We start from the raw sequence: 20,994 nt of genomic DNA, 5'->3' as shown, positions 1-20,994 counted from the left end.
TAATGAGGAATGTCAGAGATTGATTGTTAGGGAGTTTTAAAAAAATAACATGAAAGGACTTGGTTTTGGTTGTAAGGATCATAAATTAAGGTGACAATTTTTATAAAAGTAATAAAATTCCAGGCTTAGTTGGACTGGTCCCTTTCTTTTCTTACTCGAGTGGGAAAAAGTTATAATTTACAGTAAATATATACATCAGGAGGGCTTCCCAGGTGGCTCTAGTGGTAAAGAATCCACCTGTCAATGCAGGAGACATAAGAGATGCAGGGTTGATCCCTGAGTTGGGAAGATCCCCTGGAGGAGAGCATGGCCAGCCACTCCAGTATTCTTCCCTGTAAAATTCTATGAACAGAGGGGCCTGGCAGGTTACAGTTGATAGGGTCACAAAGAGAGATGAATGAACATACACACATCAGGAAACATCTTCCTTTCCTCCTTTCAGTTCAGTTCACTTCAGTCGCTCAGTTGTGTCCGACTCTTTGGGACCCCATGAACCACAGCATGCCAGGCCTCCCTGTCCATCACCAACTCTGGAGTCCACCCAAACCCATGTCCATTGAGTCAGTGATGCCATACAACCATCTCCTCCTCTGCTGTCCCCTTCTCCTTCTGCCCTCAATCTTTCCCAGCATCAGGGTCTTTGCAAATGAGTCAGCTCTTCACATCAGGTGGCCAAAGTATTGGAGTTTCAGCTTCAACATCAGTCCTTCCAATGAACACCCAGGACTGATCTCCTTTAGGATGGACAGGTTGGATCTCCTTGCAGTTCAAGGGACTCTCAAGAGTCTTCTTCAACACCACAGTTCAAAAGCATCAGTTCTTCGGCGCTCAGCTTTCTTTATAGTCCAACTCTCACATCCATACATGACCACTGGAAAAACCATAGCTTTGATTAGACAGACCTTTGTTGGCAAAGTAATGTCTCTGCTTTTTAATGTGCTGTCTAGGTTGGTCATAACTTTCCTTCCAAGGAGCAAGCACCTTTTAATTTCATGGCTGCAATCACCATCTGCAGTGATTTTGGAGCCCAGAAAAATAAAGTCAGCCACTGTTTCCACTGTTTCCCCATCTATTTGCCATGAAGTGATGGGACCGGATGCCATGATCTTAGTTTTCTGAATGTTGAGATTTAAGCCAACCTTTTCACTCTCCTCTTTCGTCAAGAGGCTCTTTGGTTCTTCTTCACTTTCTGCTATAAGGGTGGTATCATCTGCATATCTGAGGTTATTGATATTTCTCCCAGCAATCTTGATTCCAGCTTGTGCTTCTTCCAGCCCAGCGTTTCTCATGATGTACTCTGCATATAAGTTAAATAAGCAGGGTGACAATATACAGCCTCAACATACTCCTTTTCCTATTTGGAACCAGTCTGTTGTTCCATGTCCAGTTCTAACTGTTGCTTCCTGACCTGTATACAGGTTTCTCAAGAGACAGGTCCTTCTTTTCTTCTAAGTTTTTTAAAATTTTGTGACCACCATTGTTTATACAAGGTCTCAATGACATATTTAGTCAAAACTTCTTAAAGCTTTATTCTGTTCAAAACTTGACCAAAGTGGCAGTAGCTTTTATGTCAATGACCCCACTGAGAAATGGAGATTGAGGTGCTTAGCTTTTTTCAATGTCAATTTTTGTTGAGCATGACAAGATACTTGCTTGCAATTGGTGCAGTAAAAAGGGATGCGGAGTAGTTAAAAATCCAATAGCTTGGTCTTTGATGATCTTCACCCTCTCCACCTCCCCTACGCACCTGGGTTGACTTGTTTTCTAATCAAGGGAACCTGACTCAGGATTAAGTTACATAGTCTTTCTGGATCACCAGTCTTTCTTTACATCCCTTTAAAATGTAAATGACTTTTTAGTGGTGAATAAATTTGATTTAGTGGTAAAATAAATAAATTTATTTTTCCTGAGTATGGAAATCTGAGTGCCTAATTTCATGACAAAACAACTCAGCAACCAAGTGTGTTTCTTAATTATGTTTTCATCTGAATGTTGCCTGCCTCCATTTCTTATGCTGAAAATGACATATTTAGTAACCCAAAGATAAACCTTCTAAACGTGGCACTCCTGAAAGCTAAATAACTAAATGATGCTTTTTCTTCTTTTGGCTGAAGTCAGTGTTTTCTCAGTGCAATTAGTAATTGCTTTCTGCTAAAAAGCATGCCTTTGTGTATTAGAATAGAATTAAACCCAGTTTAATATGCCAGAGTGAGGTTTCCCAGGTGGCTCAGTGGTAAAGAATCTGCCTGCCACTGCAGGAAACACGGGAGACACCGGTTCGATCCATGGGTCTGGAAGATCCCCTGGAGGAGGAAATGGCGACCCACTCCAGGATCCTTGCCTGGGAAATCCCATTGACAGAGGAGCCTGGTGGGCTACAGTCCATGGGGTCGCAAAGACTTGCACACAATGGAGCACACACGCAGTGTGCAATGGACAGCAGTGGGATACACCCACTGATTCAGCAAGATGACTCAAGGAAAACAAAGGCCAGTGGACTTCCGACATTAGAAGTCATACACTGATGCTAGTATTCCAGAAGGTGGCTCAGAGGTTCTTTGAAATTATCTGGAATGAGCAAATGGAACCCAGTTGTATCTGTCCACTTCTTGTTCTAATAAATCTATTAATATAGATGCAAAAAAAATAAAAAAGAGCAAACTGGTCAGAAGGATATTACAAGTGTGGACTTAAAAAAAAAAGGCATAATGTAAAAACTTTGAGTCAAGTTTATTCAGTATCTTACTGGGGACTATGGCCCAAGAGACAGCCTCTCGGTGTTGAAAAACTGTTCCAAAGCAGTAAGGGGGGAAGGTCATTGTATATGATTTCAGTGAAGAGGGTACATTGCAACCAAGCACACATGTTGATAGAAGACAGCTGCTGGTCATGAGGAGCAGACATCTTAGTTAGCAGCTCTAGTGTTTTTCTAAGTATGGGAAGATGGAAGAATTGAGGTTCTCAGAATTTTTTCTCTTGGAAATATCTAAGTCTCTGAAGGCCTGTCCTGCCAGTTTTCCCAGAGCACAGACTGCCTCACTCCCGAGCTCCTTTCAGGGTGTGTTGAAGGTCAGTGACTTGACTCCAGTGGTGGGTGACTTCATTCTTGTAGAATCAAGATGGCCATCGAATTTTTTTTTTAGTTGTCAAAAGTATAGGGGATGAAAGATGTCTATTTCCTTCCCTTTTTGCCGAACTTATTTCCCCTTACAAGCTGCTAATACATAAAACACACGGCAACAGTGAAACTAGCTTTTTGTTCTCAGTGTCTGGGTTATATGGTAAGTCTCATTGTTCTTCATCGATTGCTTATTCCTAACGTCATGTTTTGGGTGTTTTCAGTCTAAACTGACTCAAGCGGGGACACGTTGAGGTTTTCACTGGCAATGGCTATTGAGTCCCCATGAGAGTATTTAACTTTGTACAAACAGTGGTCACAAGGATTATCGTGATTATCATCCAAAAGAGAGACACGCTCATAACAACTCTGGAGTTTGAATGATCTGTGCTAACTTCTTTTAAAAATCTTGTACCATATAATACTGTTTTTAAATCTTTTACCTTGAAATAATTTTGGATTTATAGAAAGATCCCAAAATATAAAAGCACACTCCATATACCCTGCATCCATCTTCCCCTAAAGGGGAAGTACATGTAGTCCCCTGCTCAGTCACTTCAGTCGAGTTCAATTCTTTGTGATCTCGTGGACTGCAGCCTCCCAGGCTCCTCTGTCCATGGGATTCTCCCAGCAAGAATACTGGAGTGGGTAGCCATGCCCTTCCCCAGGGATCTTCCTGAGCCCGGGATCAAACACGCATCTCCTGCATTGCAGGCAGATTTCTTACTGCTGAGCCATTGGGGAAGCCCCCCATGTATTCATAGCACAATTATAAAAATCAGGAATATCGTGCTGTTTCAAATTTAAAATAATGTATCTTAGCTGATGGTACTATTGTATTTTTTTTTTAATTTATGCCAAAGCTTATTTTTTAAAAAAAGTTTTTTGGGGTATGGTTGCTTTACAATTTTATGTTCATTTCTGCTATACAACAAAGTGAATCAGCTCTATGTTTCCATATAGCCCCTTCCTCTTGGCTCTTCCTCCCACTGCTCTCCCCCATCCCAATCCTCTAGGTCATCACAGAGCAAGGAGCCGAGTTCCCTGTGCTAGACAGCACTCCCACAGGCTATCGGCTTTACCCATGGTGGTGTGTGTATGTCAAGCGGATCTCCCAGCTCACCCCCACCCCCCACGTCCGCACGTCTTTCCTCTACGTCTGCATTTCCATTCCTGCCCTGCAAATAGTTTCATCCTTACCAGTTTTCTTGATTCCACGTATAAATGTTAATATACAATATTTGTTTTTCTCTTTCTGACTTACCTCACTCTGTGTTGTTATTCTTTTCTTTCTTATCACATTAGATTTTCACTTTGCTTCCTTGGAAAAGATAAAACCAAATTCTGGAGACGGCTCGGGTCCTAACAGGTGCGCACGGAGGACTCGTTCTCTAGCCCTGTGTGCTTTCAGCTGGATTCCACTTTCTCATCAGCGCTGGGCTCTGTCATGCCACATGCCATTGTTTTAGCCCGGAGCTCAGAATCTTGGCTTGTTGTTTCTGTTTTAAGAGCTCTCAGCATCTTCTCATCAGGGCTTATATTAATCACCTAAATTTCCATCACATGCCCATGCGTGTGTGTGTGTGTTAAATCACTTCAGTTGTGTCCAACTGTTCGCGACCTCATGGACTGAGGCTGTCAGGCTGCTCTGTCCATGGAATTTCCCAAGCAAGAATACTGTAGTGGGTAGCCCTTCCCGTCTCTGGGGGATCTTACTACCCAGGGATCGAACCAACATCTCTTATGCCTCCTGCGTTAGCCGGCGGGTTCTTTACCACTAGCGCCACCTGAGAAGCTCAGGCCCATGCGTATGCTCTACTTAATAAGAGGTTAAGCTCCTTTTTAGTTATTACCACTCCTTTATAATAAAAATCTATATGTATACACAATGGAGAGTGTATATATGTATGTGATATATACATATAAATGTATACATTACATTATACATTATAACATACATATATAGTGGAGAGAATATGTTCAGTTTGGACGTTTATTTCAAGATGGTTCCAAACTCTAGTCTCTGATTTCTTTAAGTAATTTTCATAATGCTTAGCTACAGTGACTCTTTCAACCTGAAGGCAAAGAGAAGCATAAATAATTTTCCTGATAAAATGAATCCAAGAAGATTTATTTGAAGGAATTCCATTTCTAGCTCATGGGTTCTTGTCAGCTTCCCTCTCCAGCTTTGTTTTGCCGTGTGTGTGTGTGTGTGTGTGTGTGTCTGTGTTATTGCATACACAATGTGTGTGACATCTTACAGGGAGCTAGCTGTTGGTTTGGGGTCAGTGCCATCCATGCAAACACAGGAGTGGTTTCATGTTCTCCACAATAGACAAATCCCTCCTGGGATGTTCTTCACTGGGGAATACAAGAAAAATCCATTAGAAGTTTCATGTTGATATTTCTTGCTTACAGAGGTTTGTTGGCAGAAAGTGCCTTGGTTTTCTTGATTGAAGAAATGAAGGAAAAAGCCGAAGGTGAAAAGTTCAAGGATCAGTGTGCCATTCAGGTTGGGAAAGATTTATTTATAAGAATCACTTATGGCATCTCTAAGATCTTTCTACTTACCATACCATACTCCTCTCTCCTCACCATACCATACTCCTCTCTCCTCACTCCAGAAAAAAAAGGAGAGAAAGTTTTGTAGTCTGTTGTCTGGATTGTTTAAATACCCACTGGAGTCTCACTCCAGTGAAATGATTAGACATCTCTGGGTTGTACATGGCAGGACCAGTCTGAGCCTCTGGCCCAGCAGATTTTAACCTGAAAGGGTTCCACGCTGGTAGTTGAGAGCAGATAATTGCTGCATTAACTTTTGGAAGGTCTACAACTTTTGCATTGCTTTCTATCTGCACAGGGAGAGAAAAAACACAAGATCCACCCAAGCCGTGAACCTGCTAAGTTCCCTTTCTTTCCACTACCGGGAACATCATACGGGTTGCGGGTAAGATCTAGTATTTTATCACACTAAGGTGGGGAGACTTAACCTTTTGGGCAGCCAGAGTAAATATTCTCCAGCCTTGGTTGGTCTATACGCCCAGAGTTTTCATTCTCTTTCCCTCAAACTTTTGCCACCTTTAATCAAGCATTATTTTTACTAGTGTTATCTTATTTTCTTTCCTTTAAATGAATCCGCTCATATGTGAAATTTAAATAGATTTATGTTCAGTGAACCATATACATTTGCCCGGCTTATCTGTAATTCCTAGGAAATTTTAGAAAATATTTAGGGGATGGTACAGAGAAAAATATTATTCAAGAGACATTGGATTCTTTGGGGAAAGTCTCTGTGGAATTGAGGTCTATTATTGTCAAAATGATTAAACCAGCAGAGGCAACATACATTAAAACAAAAAATCCTGTAGTTCTGTGTCTGAAGCTGTAAGCAGCAGGGTACTTTTTCATCCATTACTGTCATTGGAATATTTTCATCTTTTGCCACTGGGCATTAAAATGCAACTAATCCGCCACCCACAAAACCCATTAGCATAAGCAATAAAAAATGAATGGTCAGATGACACAGTGATAGCATTGAAATTAGTTTAGTAAAATGTAGATATAATGAGACTGCTGGTGTCAGAGCAGTTTGCATCATAATGGACGGAACTGTTTTGGACTTTAATTTTGGGTTCTTTTATATATGGCTATTGTGCCTTTTTTTTTTTTTTTAATAAAACATCTGTGTTCTCTTACCTTTTCTTTTCTTTTTTTTTTTTTGCTTTTCCTCAAAGTTTTCTGATGTTAAAATTTTGTCTACAGTCTAAAGGAAAAATTCCCCCTAGCTCTCTCTTGAGTAAATGAGAGAATTCTGTTTCTCCTAGGGAAGAATAGGCTGCCAGGAACAGATCCACACCAGATGTGTTAGACCCTGATGCTGCGAAAGACTGAGGAGGAGAAGGGGCGACAGAGGATGAGATGGCTGGATGGCATCACCAAAAGAAGTTCAGGGTGGAGAGCAGGAAAGAGGCACTCTGTGTCCTGGGAAAAACTGGCAGAACTGGTCTTCAGATAGTTAGATATTTTTAGGAGAAGACTTTATGAGCCAAATTCTTGCATCTCCTCATATCTAGAGAAGTTCTAAAATCCTTCATGTTGTCATCTGCTCCTGGTGACTAGCAGTCATCTTCATGAGCCTAGTAGAAACCTTCTGGAAAAAAAAATGCTTGATTGCATGCACTCTCTCTTTGCCAAAATCACATGCATACTGACCCTCATCCCTCCCCCCTGGTCTCCCCCCACCCACCCTCACCCCGTCAGTTTCTCAGGTAAGTCCTCAGCTGTCTGAAAGGCTGTCTTCTGGTCTGTAGTCCTCATTTTGCCCAAATAAAACAACGCACAACTCTCCATGTTGTGCATTTTTTTTTCAGTTGATATGAGACACAAAGTTCTTCATTCAAAAAAGTGAGGGAAAATCCCACCATGATATGTATTTTCTTTCCTTACCTACTTCTTCATGAGTTTTCACCTTTTAGACAGTCAAGTGGTTCGGTTTGGTTCGGTTCAGTCACTCAGTCATGTCCGACTCTTTGTGACCTCATGAATCGCAGCAAGCCAGGCCTCCCTGTCCATCACCAACTCCCGGAGTTCACTCAGACTTACGTCCATAGAGTCAGTGATGCCATCCAGCCATCTCATCCTCTGTTGTCCCCTTCTCCTCCTGCCCCCAATCCCTCCCAGCATCAGAGTCTTTTCCAATGAGTCAACTCTTCGCATGAGGTGGCCAAAGTACTGGAGTTTCAGCTTCAGCATCATTCCTTCCAAAGAAATCCCACGGCTGATCTCCTTCAGAATGGACTGATTGGATCTCCTTGCAGTCCAAGGGACTCTCAAGAGTCTTCTCCAACACCACAGTTCAAAAGCATCAATTCTTCAGCACTCAGCTTTCTTCACAGTCCAACTCTCACATCCATACATGACCACTGGAAAAGCCATAGCCTTGACTAGACAGACCTTTGTTGGCAAAGTAATGTCTCTGCTTTTCAATATGCCATCTAGGTTGGTCATAACTTTTCTTCCAAGGAGTAAGCGTCTTTTAATTCCATGGCTGCAATTACCATCTGCAGTGATTTTGGAGCCCCCCAAAATAAAGTCTGACACTGTTTCCACTGTTTCCCCATTTCCCATGAAGTGATGGGACCAGATGACATGATCTTAGTTTTCTGAATGTTGAGCTTTAAGCCAACTTTTTCACTCTCCTCTTTCACTTTCATCAAGAGGCTTTTGAGTTCCTCTTCACTTTCTGCCATAAGGGTGGTGTCATCTGCATATCTGAGGTTATTGATATTTCTCCTGGCAATCTTGATTCCAGCTTGTGCTTCTTCCAGCCCAGCGTTTCTCATGATGTACTCTGCATATAAGTTAAATAAGCAGGGTGACAATATACAGCCTAGCAGTACTCCTTTTCATAATTAAAAAAAGTTCCTTGTCATAAAGTATCATTTTCAGTCTCAAGCTGACCTTTTCAACCCCTTCAACAATCTTACAGAGCTGTGCGTCACAGTGAAACCTGAGAACAAAACCTCTTTCTCTTGGCCCAGCAAAATCATATCAGGGTTGGGGTGGGGAACTTCATAGTGTGGAGATAATGTAGGATAATATTTCAGCCCCCATGAAGAGTGTGAAAGTGTCAGTCACTCTCGTGTCTCTTTGCGACCTCATGGACTGTAGCCCGCCAGGCTCCTCTGTGCATGGGATTCTCCAGGCAAGAATACTGGAATGCGTTGCCATTTCCATCTCCAGGGGATCTTTCTGACTCAGGAATTGAACCTGGGCCTCCTGCATTGCAGGCAGGGTCTTCACTGTCTGAGCCACCAGGGAAGCTTCCTCAGTCCCCATATGTGTGGCCAATTGAGAGGTGACTTTTTAACTGATAAGCACCTATAAGTTGGTGTTCTTCTGACATAATTTAAAAACTATACATAATATATTTAATGCCACTGTGATTTAAGATAAAGTTGGCCTTTGCAGTCCAACATTTACCATTGTGTAGAGTAATGCACATCTTCCATGGTACCTGGGGAAAAACCAAGTGATACTTTTCAGCTCCTTCTCTCTTGGGAGTCATCCCTTCTGGTGAGATTCCCCTCAATGCGTTGGGCAAGTTCCCTGATCTACTGGGGGATGCTGGCACCACCAGGAAGGACCCTGAGTACCAAATATGGTCCAAGCAAGATGATTGGCTAGAGACTACCCAGAAACTAGCTCCATTACGGTAAAACCTGAGACTGTGAGCCACATGGCTGAGCAGTTCTCCTGGTTTTCCTTACCTTGCTGCTCTTTGCCTGGTGCTCCTTCCCAGTCATCTCTTGTTCTGTCATCATGTGTGTCTCCTAGGACAATTTATATCTGGAGTGCACCTAGGTCCCCTTCCTGCAATGGGTCTCCTTCCCCCGTGTAAATAATGATCTCTAATGTCCCTCCACCTTTATTAACATTTTTGATCTTACATTTGGGCAAAGCTTCAGTAACTAGAGTGAGACATGTCCCTTGGGTACCTGAGAATGACTTCATTCATCTTTTAAAGACAGACATAAAGTGTTGGAGGTAAAGATGCCAATTTTTAGAGACTCATAGAAGAGGCGGTGGGTCAGAGCCTATGGACACGTTGGCTTCCGGCAAGAGATGCTGACAGAAGATGCTGCTGATGTCTCTGCAGGTAGTCCAGTGCTTTTTTGGATTATCTTTTGGCTTGAAGAAGATTCTCCTTCCATACATGCAGACCTTTGATGACCCAAGCTTGAGATGAGCCAAGAGTGACCAGACACGTGATTATAAATCTCCACTGAGATTGGCAAGGTATGGTCTCCAGGAACTTACGGTTTTTAGGCCTATTTCCTTGTAGACCATTTTGTTTTCTCAATTCCTAAAGCTATTAAAGATTCTATACTGTCTATGCCTTGGGTTGGGTCCTCCTGAGGTATTTCTATTTCTCTAAGCTTGTCATTTTCCTCTCTCCTATTAAGTGTCTATATTTCATAGTGCAATTCACCAAAGCTTTTATCATATTTTCTAAATTGAAGTAAAATTCTTCAATAATAGGTGTAATTTTCATCAAATGATTGCTTTCCTTTTCTTATTGTTGGAGCTATATCACTTGATGTTAAAGGATTGCTGGCTGGAGATAAAACCCTCTGGTTTGGAAAAATGAATAAAAACATCAGAGGCAATTTAGAAGCTTACTTTTTGACACACAAGCTGATGAGAAGTCAATTTTCTCTGCCAGGCACTCTCAGGCCATTTCCCCCACGTCTGCATGGAGGAAACTACCACAGGAAAGAGACACAGATACAGACATGCTATTTAGACCCAGCAAATGTACTGTGCAGAAAGTGAAGAGAAACTAAAGAGCCTCTTGATGAAGGTGAAAGAGCAGAGTGAAAAAGCTGGCTTAAAACTCAACATTCAAAAAACTAAGATCATAGCATCTGGTCCCATCACTTCATGGCAAATAGATGGGGAAACAATGCAAACAGAGACTTTACTATCTTGGGCTCCAAAATCACTGCAGATGGTGACTGCAGCCATGAAATTAAAAGACACTTGCTCCTCGGAAGAAAACTATGACCAACCTAGACAAAGTATTAAAAAGCAGAAACATTGCCAACAAAGGTCCATCTAGTCAAAGCTATAGTTTTTCCAGTAGTCATGTATGGATGTGAGAGTTGGAACATAAAGATGGCTGAGTGCCAAACAATTGATGCTTTTGAACACACCGTTGATGCTTTCCCAACAACCACAGGTGTTGGAGAAGACTCTTGAGATTCCCTTGGAATGCAAGGAAATCAAACCAGTCAATCCTAAAGGAAAGCAACACTGAATATTTGTTGGAAGGACTGATGCTGAAGCTGAAGTTTCAATCCTTTGGCCACCTGATGCAAAGAACTGATTCATGGACCCTGATGCTGGGAAAGATTGAAAGTGGGAGGAGAAGGGGATGACAGAGGATGAGATGGTTGGATGGCATCACCGACTCAATGGACATGAGTTTGAGCAAACTCTGGGAGATAATGAAGAACAGGGAAGCCTGGCACGCTGCAGTCCATGGGGTCACAAAGAGTTGGACATGACTGAGCAACTGAACAACAAATAAACTATGAAGAATATTTAAAACTATTCAGTCTATGAGTGGATCTTGAGAAAGCAAAACAAGACATGCAACTCTGTTGTTTCTCTCTAGTTTTTATATAATATTGGGTAAGTTTTTTTCCTTCCTCCCTTTTTTCCTCCTCTTCATTACTTTCTCTGTGCTAGTTGCCCAAGTGTGACAAGTCAGATTCATGCATTTATGTAATAAATAAATTCATGCATTTATTTAAATAAATTGAACAGCCCTCACATGTGAGATGCTGTGCTAGGCACTAAGGATTCATCAGCGAACAGGACAGACAAAAAAAAAAAAAAAATGCCTCCTTTGGGGAGTTTCTGTTGGAATGAGAGAAGTGTATGCTCAGTCACTTCAGTTGCATCTGACTCTTTGTGACCCTATGGACTGTAACCCACCAGGCTCCTCTGTCCATGGGATTTTCCAGGCAAGAATATAGGAGTGGTTCACCATGCTCTTCTCCAAGGAATCTTCCCCACCCGGGGATTGAACCCATGTCTGCCTGCATCTCCTGCACAGCAGGTGGATTTTTAACCTGCTGAGCCACCTAGGAAGCCCTGAATGAGAGAAGGACAATTAGCAAATAAGAGAGTAAAACATGAGTCAGGTGGTGTCATGAATAAAAATGGTGGCAGTAAGGGGTATAGAAAATTCAAGGGGCAGGGAGGGAGTGTAGTTATTTTTTTAAACTTATTTGTTTGGCTGTGCTGAGTCTTAGTTGTGGCACACAGGATATTCAGTCTTCATTGCGGCATGGGGGATCTTTAGTTGTGGCATATGAACTCTTGGTTGTGGCATGTGGGATCTAGTTCCTTGACCAGGGATGGAACCTGTACCCTCTGCATTGGGAGTGTGGAGTCTTAGTCATTGGATCACCAAGGAAGTCCCGAGGGAGTGTAGTGTTTAACTGACACGGTCAGGCACAACATCATCCAAACAATGACATTTGATCAAAGGCCTAAATGAGACAAGGGAAGAAGGTGAGTGGCTCAACAGTGGCTTGTGAGTGTTGGCCAAAGCAACTGGAAGAATGGTGGCGTCATTTATCGAGAAGGGAAACGCTAAAGAAGGAGCAAGACATCTGGAGTTTGACGTTGATTGCATGGAGGGTGAGATGTCTGCTAAATGTTCAGATGAAGAGATCAGCAGGCAACAGGGAATCTGGAGTTCAGGGGACAGGTCCAGAATGGAAAATGTAAAAAGAAATCACCGTACCCAAGGGAATTAAGCCTCACTCTTTTCTGCCCCAATCTTTTGTTGCTAGTTAATTACACTAGGGAGATCAAGAAAAGGGAATGGCTGTCACCTCTACTTAGCCCAATAGATTTTTTTTTTTTCTAATATAGTGGTTTTGAAACATGTCCACAAGTTCTTTGATATACTTCTCATCAAGAGATGGAGTCTATATCACCTCTCCTTGACCTGAGAGACAGGATCTTCAATTTGCTGGGATAAACCATAATGAAAAAGAATGTATATGTGTGTATAACTGAGTCATGTTGCTGTACAGCAGAAATTAATACAACATTGTAAATCAATTATAGCTCAATAAAAAAGAAATACCCTTCTACTTGTTGGACACTCCTTTGTAGCTAATACTCATATCCATTTACAACATATCAGACAATGTTCTAAACACTCCGTATTTGTTAACGAGTTGAATCTTCATGACCTCTCTATGGAGTACTTTTATTATCTTATTTTACAAATGAGGAAACCAAGACAGAGCCTGGGTTGGGTCTGTTCTCTTGAATCAGATGCTAATCTGGCCTTTACTTAAAAAAAAAAACCCAAAGTAAGTAAAACATTGGCCTGTGATTGAAAATATTGGTCCAAAGTTTATTTATAACAGTAAAAAATTTCCAGAAGAAGATGAATTTAATGTCCTATGCAGTCATTATAATGGTTATTTTAAGGGTTTTTAAAAATGAAATGAGAATATGTGCACATCAAGGCAAGGAAAAAGCAGGATATGGGCTACAAGCTATGACCAAAAAAATGGCAAGTGAGATAAATGTATGTGATTTCAAATTACTAAAAGCATATATGCAAAGGTGTTAACAGTACTTTCCTCTGGATGGAGGGATTATGAGTGAATCTTTTTTCTTCCTGTATTCTGTATTTTCTATAATTAGCAGGCATTGCGTTTATAATCACAATGCATGTTATTAAAATAAAAATAGGAATCTGGGCCTAGAATGCAGGGAAAGGGCCTAGGTTAAAGCTACTGTTTTGCACACCAATTATTACTAATATTTTCTAGGTGGCTGTGTATAGAACAGAACCCTGAAGGCAGAGCCTTGGGGCCCACCAACATCCAAAGCAGTGATTCCCATGACATTCCCTGGCTTCTGTAATCACTGCGGGGGTGCGGGGAGTGCTCATGAAAAATGCATGGTCTTAATTTGGACTCGGGTTTCTTCAATATAACTTACAAAATAAGGACAGAGTGCTGCAGCATTCTCAAGAAACAAGAATAACTTCCCTGGAGGTCCAGGCAGACTCTGAGCTGCCACTGCAGAGGAGCACAGGGTTCCATCCCTGGCTGGGGAACTAAGATCCCACATGCTGCAAGGTAAAGCCAAAAAAAAAAAAAAAAAAAAAGGGAAAGAAACTTAAGGATGAAGAAGCTGCACTTCAAGTTTCAAGGTCATGGAAAATCAGTATTGATTGATTGCTGGGACGCCAGGACACTGTTCACAGGTGCTCTTGATGAGGAACTTACTGGAGGGTCAGCTGCATCCACCTTAAAGATGTCTGGGAACACAAGACAGGCAGAGAGATCCCACATATTCAACTGCGGGGGTAAGACTAAAATGATGGGTGGTCGGGGATCATGGGCTGGAGAAAAACATGTCAATACCTATGTACTGATAAAGTGGATCAAATACGACAACTACCAAAAAATGGGAGACAGAAAAGGGGGAAAGGAGAGTTAAGACCACTGATTGTTGTATAGTTAGGTGAAAGGCAAAGGATGTTGCTTACAAAAGACAGGTAGCAAAAGGTTAAGAAAAAAGGGCTTAAGAACACTGGAAAAAATATGAATACAACAGTAATCCCTAGAATAAAAATAAAAAGCTTTCTAAACCACCCCCTCCCCACGTTGAGTCCTTCCATCTTAGAGATAGTAAATATAATACACTCAGTAATTATAGGAGACATGAAAGAATTGAGGGCAAACGCAGTAGTCATGTCATAAGACTGAACAGGCCTAACTTGTCTATTAAAAGATTTCAATTTGGCTCACATAGTGAAAACTCAACTCTGTGCTGTATACAAGATGCTCACTTAAAATGCAATTGAAAAAGCTAAAAATAAAGGCTTGGGCAAAGATTTACTGGGCAAATAGTAACAGTGAAACAGCAGGAGCTGCAATCGTGAGAGCCAAGTAGATTTTAAGGCTAAAACAAAGCACATAAACAAACAATTCAGAGATATAACATGGCCATCGGACATACAAAATAATTTCCAACTTCACCCATAATAAATAAATATGAATAAAAACTGTACTGAGAATCCGTTTTTTGCCCATCAGACTGCCAAACTTCCTGAAAATCTCACTGAACTTTGGCCTGGACAACTACCACTATAATCTGTTTTGTAGCACTTTAAATTACCTTTTGATTAATCTCTGGACTGTCAGAGAATTCTTTCATTATACCTTAAGAATAAGATTATAAAGCCTTATTTTCTCCACAATTATATATATGTATCCATAATTGTGTGTACATATATGTGTATATATATATATTTTTTATTAGCTTTGAAATGATCAATCTTAAAGCGTGCGACTATGGGCATTAAAGGATGGCTTGGGAATAGCGTCATATGTTTGAAAAGGTTTGGTTTCATTTCATTACTGTTGCTTCATTACTGTTATATTAGGACTTGGGCTTCCCTCGTGGCTCTAGAAGTAAAGAACCCGCCTGCCAATGCAGGAGATGTAAAAGACAAGGGTTTGAACCCTGGTTTGGAAAGATTCCCTAGAGGAGGACATGGCAACCTACTCCAGTATTCTTGTGTGGGTAACTCCATGGACAGAGGAGCTCGGTGGGCTAGAGTCCACAAGGTCGCAAAGAGTGGACATGACTGAAGTGACTTAGCACTGATCATCCCACGTTCGCTACCTCTCTTTGGGTCAGACGAAATGGAACTGTTGGTTATACATGTAAACTGTCACGTTAAGTATCTTCACATAACAGTCATGTCTAAGTGCCCTAAACTGCAAGAGGGAGACGAGTATTTTGTTCTCCTGAAAATAAGACACAGTCAGATGAGTTTTAATTGAGTTGCTCATACTGCATGCTGCTGCTGCTGCTGCTAAGTTGCTTCAGTCATGTCCGACTCTGTGCAACCCCATAGACGGCAGCCCACCAGGCTCCGCTGTCCCTGGGATTCTCCAGGCAAGGACACTGGAGTGGGTTGCCATTTCCTTCTCCAATGCATGACAGCGAAAGTGAAGTCGCTCAGTCATTTCTGACTCTTAGCGACTCCACGGTCTGCAGCCTACCAGGCTCCTCCATCCATGGGATTTTCCAGGCAAGAGTACTGGAGTGGGGTGCCATTGCCATAGTGGCCTGATAAAACAATTTTGATTAATTTTCTGTGCTTAGCGTTTAAAAGGCTGCCATCTAAGGCTACAAGGTGCTGGTTGGTTTTCATGTTCCCCTGTTCTCAAGTGCAGCACAGCACACCACCAGGGTCAGCTTGTTCTTAGACACTTGGAATAGCGGTGACCCAGGCTTCTCCCAGGTGGTGCTAGAGCCTGCACCAATGCAGGGGACATGAGCCTCAGGTTCTATCCCTGGGTGGGATCTCCCCTGGAGAAGGAAATGGTAACACACTCCAGTATTCTTGCCTGGAGAATTCCACGGACAGAGGAGCCTGGCAGGTTACAGTCTATGGGGTCCCACAGAGTCGGACTGAAGTGACTTAGCACACACACAGGCTTTTCCAATTAAAAATCACGTACAGTATATGTGACATTGTTTTAAAATAGACATGGAGCAGACGTTCTCAAGTGGGATGGTTTCGTCCCTCGTAAGGGACATCTAACAATGTCTGGAGACATTAAAAAAAATTATAGATTATTAAAAAAATTAATTTATCTTTGGTTGCACTGAATCTTTGCTGCTTTTGCGCTCAGCCTTTCTCTAGCTGCAGTATGAGGGCTTCTCAACACAGTGGCTTCTCTTCCCACAGGCTCTAGGGCACACGGGCTCAGTAGCTGTGGTTCATGGGCTTAGCTGCTCTGAAACATGTGGGATCTTCCTAGATCAGGGATCAAACCCATGTCCTCTGCATTGGCAGGCAGATTCTTATCCACTGTGCCACCCAGGGAGTCCTCCAGGGACATTTTTGATGATCATTACTGGACGACACCACTGGTGTGAAGTGGATGGAGACCAGGAATGCTACCAAACATCTTACGATGTTTGAAACAAGGACTTACACACTACAGTATCAACCGTGTGAGGGCTGAGAATACTGCTTAGTCGATAATGATCAGCTGGTATTTTCCTAGAACTTTTCTCTTCATATCTTATCAGAAACTGTTACAATCTGTTTGTATGTTTGTGTTCTCCCAAACTTCACATTGAAGTCCTGATGCCCACTGCGATGGCATTGGGAGGTGCGCGGCCTTTGGGAGGTGATTAGGTCATGAGGGTGGAGAACTCATGAATGGGATTAGTGCCCTCCTAGAGAGGCTCCAGAGAGGTCCTAGCCCCTTCCACCACGTGAGGACGCAAGAACTCTGCGAACTTGAAGAGGGCTCTCAACTGACCATGCCAGCACCTTGATCTCAGACTTCTACCCTCCAGAACTATGAGGAGTAAATTTGATTTTTTAAAGCTCTTTTTAAAAATTTATTTTTAAATAAATTTGTAATAAAAAGGATTAATTGCTTTGCAATGTTGTGTTAGTTTCTGCCATACGTCAATGTGAATCAGCCACAGGTATACAAATGTCCCCTCCCTCCCACTTCCCACCGGATCCCCAAATTTCTGTTTATAAGCCACCCAGTAGCTTATAATATTTTATTATAGTAGCACGAATGGACCAAGACAGGGACAAAGCTGAGGACCAAGATATGGCAGCAAAATAGTTTGGACCAAGTGAAGACTGAGTTGGGTCTATGAAGTATTTTACAAAAGCTGGGAGATGCCTGTTGGCCCTAGCTTCCAGCTTGGACTTACTGTTAAGACACAACAGGTGTGGATACCCTGCATCAGAAAGCTCTCACCAGTCTTCTGATGACTCAGGATCAGAAGGTGGTTACCATGGAAGCATTCACACCAGCACAATGCCGCTCCTCCAATAACGTATTTATTTACATGAAAACACCATTTTATACAAATTGGAGACAAATCTTGAAGGGTTTGTCCAGGCTTGCCTTCCCCATTCCCTGATTTTGTCCCTTCCACTCTCACCTTTTTTTGGTATCATAAATAAAGGGTTTTAGACTGGGTGAAAGAACCTGAATCTACCTCTTTTTCCCCATCCAAAGTTACTTTGAATATTTAACGTCCATACTCATCCTTCAAAGAAAACTCTTGCCCAGGGTCATTTTATTTAATTTATTTATGTAATACAGTGTAGAAAGCTATCATGGTCATACGCAATGATCCTGTACAATCATCCTGCAGAAAAGTTTTTTGGGAGAATTCTTGGTAAATTGAGACCAGCAGAGCGCTCCCACCCCCACCCTCCCCAACCCGTGAAAGTGCTTACAATGAACAGGGATTCTTTTCTTTATCAAAGATCTGAAGATACATGGACGAAAAAAGCTTCAATTCTCAATGCCTAATATGTGCACATAAAACAGGCACGAAGAAATAAACGTCTATCCTCATACTTCCTATATCACACATATAGCAGAAGCAGCAATCTGTACAGTAAAATGCAATTGTGGAAAAAAAAATCCTCTAACTCATTTGGGTTACGTAAAAACGTTGAACTTTAAAATGCATAGTGATCGGGAAAAGAATACTTAGGCAAGAGAAGCAGCTAAACCCCCACGTTCACAGAAAGCATTCCCCCATCGTTTCTTAAAGCAAGTTTCAAAGTAGGACTTAGTTGGGTCACAAACCACAAGGATAATATACAACTGGCTAAGGGGCTACGTGATAAATAATCAGGAGAGGATCTATTCATGCACTAGTTGGATACAGCTAAATTCTTTACAGTACACAAAACCCATTAATAATGTAGTGTAGAGACCGAAATGTGAAGAGAGAGAATACATTACTGATTTGTATATTAATTCAAGTTCAGGCATCTACTTGTGTTACAGCACAGCTGTCGAAAGGCGATAATGAGTAAATAATAAAACAGAAGGGTTTGCTTTTCTCCACGTTATTCTCTAAATGAACACCGATGGGTAGTGAAGCAATGGTTTTGCTGTCCGATTTCAGAGGCTGCTGTGGCGGTGGTCTAGTTCTGCATCTGCTCAAAGAACTTGTAAGTTGGGTTTTCGTAGCCGTTCTGCTGCATTTTAGAGAGGTGGCGCTCCTCTGGGGTCACAGCAGCGTCAACCTGCAGAGCAAGAACGAAGACAAATGAGTTTTTTTTTTTAAAACAATCTTTTAAGAGCGCACATGGAGAAGGCAGAGAAAGATAAGGTGCACTGTACTCTTTTCTTCTTAAGCCAAGATTGCAGAAACCCCACCAATTTTCCTTTCTTTTCCACTTTGATGTAGAGAAGGAGGTCTTCCCTGGAGCTCAAATGGTAAAGAATCCACCTGCGATGCAGGAGACCCGGGTCGATCCTTGAGTCGGGATCCTCTGGAGGAGGGCATGGCAACCACTCCAGTGTTCTTGCCTGTAGAATCCCAGGGACAGAGGAGCCTGGTGGCCTACAGTCTGTGGGACTGCAAAGAGTTGGACACGACTGAGCGACTAACACTACCATAGGAGAAGGCGGCAACAGAAGATGGCACCACTGACTCAACGGACATGAGTCTGAGCAAACTCTAGGAGACAGTGAGGGACAGGGAAGCCTGGCGTGGTGCAGTCCACGGGGTCGCAAAGAGTCGGACACCACTGACCGACTCAACAACAACGCCTGAGCCCACCAGTTACGCAGACACTCCATCTGGCCACTAGGTGGCGCTCAAACCCTTGACCGGCTGGCTTGCCTTATGCCAGTGCTCACTGGTTGCTTCCCTCCCGGAGTAGTAACTGGATACACTTAAGGCAATAAATATTATTCTCTTCCCCTGTTGGCTTGAAAAAGAACAAAAGGCTTCCATAAAAGACTGTTTTACTTGAAAGTGTGGTGTCAAGCTAGAAAAAAAAGTTTGAGTATTAGAGAGATTTAGCTAAGCAGTCGTGTCTGACTCTTTGCAACCCCATGGACTGTAGCCCACCAGGCTCTCCGTCCATGGGATTTTCCAGGCAGGAATACTGGAGTGGGTTGCCATTTTCTTCTCCAGGAGACCTTCCCGCCCCAGGGATTGAACCCAGGTCTCCCACACTGTAGGCAGACGCTTTACCGTATGAGCTACCAGGGAAGGTATGCTTGTGGCTCAGAGGTTAAAGCATCTGCCTCCAATGCGGGAGACCGGAGTTCAGTTCCTGGGTCGGGAAGATCCCCTGGAGAAAGAATGGCAACCCACTCTAGTATTCTTACCTGGAGAATCACATGGATGGAGGAGCCTGATAGGCTGCAGCCCACGGGGTCCCAAAGAGTTGGACATGACTGAGCGACTTCACTTTTCACTGACACTCAAAATCTGAACTGCTGGTATCTCCGTGCCCTTGTTTTGGTTTGTTCTCATTTTTACCAAATTTAATACATTAAAGAGGCAGACAGAAGCAGAGATGGCTCTTGGAGGGGGCTTTTCTGATCAGTCAAGGTGAGGGGGGAAAATCCAAATATATTTTCTCTGGGGTCTGTTCCCTTTAATGAGTTCCTTCAGATAAAAGTGAGTGCGCTAAAAGCAGAATTCTGGACGCTTCAATGTGAATACAGATGAGGAACAACATTTCCTGATGAGGCACAGTGGAGTCCAAGCTGCCAGCTCCAGCCGACAGGAAAGGGATACAATTTACATAGAATCCGATCAGATCAGATCAGATCAGTCACTCAGTCGTGTCCGACTCTTTGCGACCCCATGAATCACAGCATGCCAGGCCCCCTTGTCCATCACCAACTCCCGGAGTTCGCTGAGACTCACATCCATCTAGTCAGTGATGCCATCCAGCCATCTCATCCTCTGTCGTCCCCTTCTCCTCCTGCCCCCAATCCCTCCCAGCATCTGAGTCTTTTCCAATGAGTCAACTCTTCGCATGAGGTGGCCAAAGTACTGGAGTTTCAGCTTTAGCATCATTCCTTCCAAAGAAATCCCAGGGCTGATCTCCTTCAGAATGGACTGGTTGGATCTCTTTGTAGTCCAAGGGACTCTCAAGAGTCTTCTCCAACACCACAGTTCAGAAGTATCAATTCTTCGCCGCTCAGCCTTCTTCACAGTCCAACTCTCACATCCATACATGACTACAGGAAAAACCATAGCCTTGACTAGACGAACACGGTGCAAACCCCTTGGGAGGGTGCTACCTGGAGATCTTGCTCTAGGATTGACTAATAGAAAACAACTACGGTGGTGTCAGTTTAAACTCCATGGAGGGGTACAAAGGAAAAAAACAGGCTGGGGTAGCTCTGAGAGGCTGAGGAATGGGATAGAGTGACAGTCACTCTTGACGGGCAACTGTGAGGTTTTTCGAATACGAGTCTCCCTCCCAGAAAACCTGCACCTTCCATTGATAA

At 42.6% G+C, this 20,994-nt stretch overlaps 1 protein-coding gene across 7 annotated transcripts in view; it reads right to left on the bottom strand.

Annotated features, from left to right (window-relative positions):
- Positions 1 to 17,536: 17,536 nt before the first annotated feature.
- The window catches only part of LOC102416140 (amyloid beta precursor protein), a 307,476-nt gene continuing 304,018 nt past the window's right edge, over positions 17,537 to 20,994 (bottom strand). For all 7 annotated transcript variants that reach the window (XM_025281991.3, XM_025281961.3, XM_025281968.3 and 4 more), the window contains one exon: positions 17,537 to 18,761. In XM_025281991.3, the coding sequence (XP_025137776.1) occupies positions 18,660 to 18,761 (102 nt within the window). In that variant the 3' untranslated portion in view covers positions 17,537 to 18,659. The remainder of the gene's footprint in view (positions 18,762 to 20,994) is intronic.

This window comes from Bubalus bubalis, chromosome 1 (genome assembly GCF_019923935.1).
Source record: "Bubalus bubalis isolate 160015118507 breed Murrah chromosome 1, NDDB_SH_1, whole genome shotgun sequence".
Taxonomy (NCBI): domain Eukaryota; kingdom Metazoa; phylum Chordata; class Mammalia; order Artiodactyla; family Bovidae; genus Bubalus; species Bubalus bubalis.
This window is presented reverse-complemented; position numbering and strand designations above follow the sequence as displayed.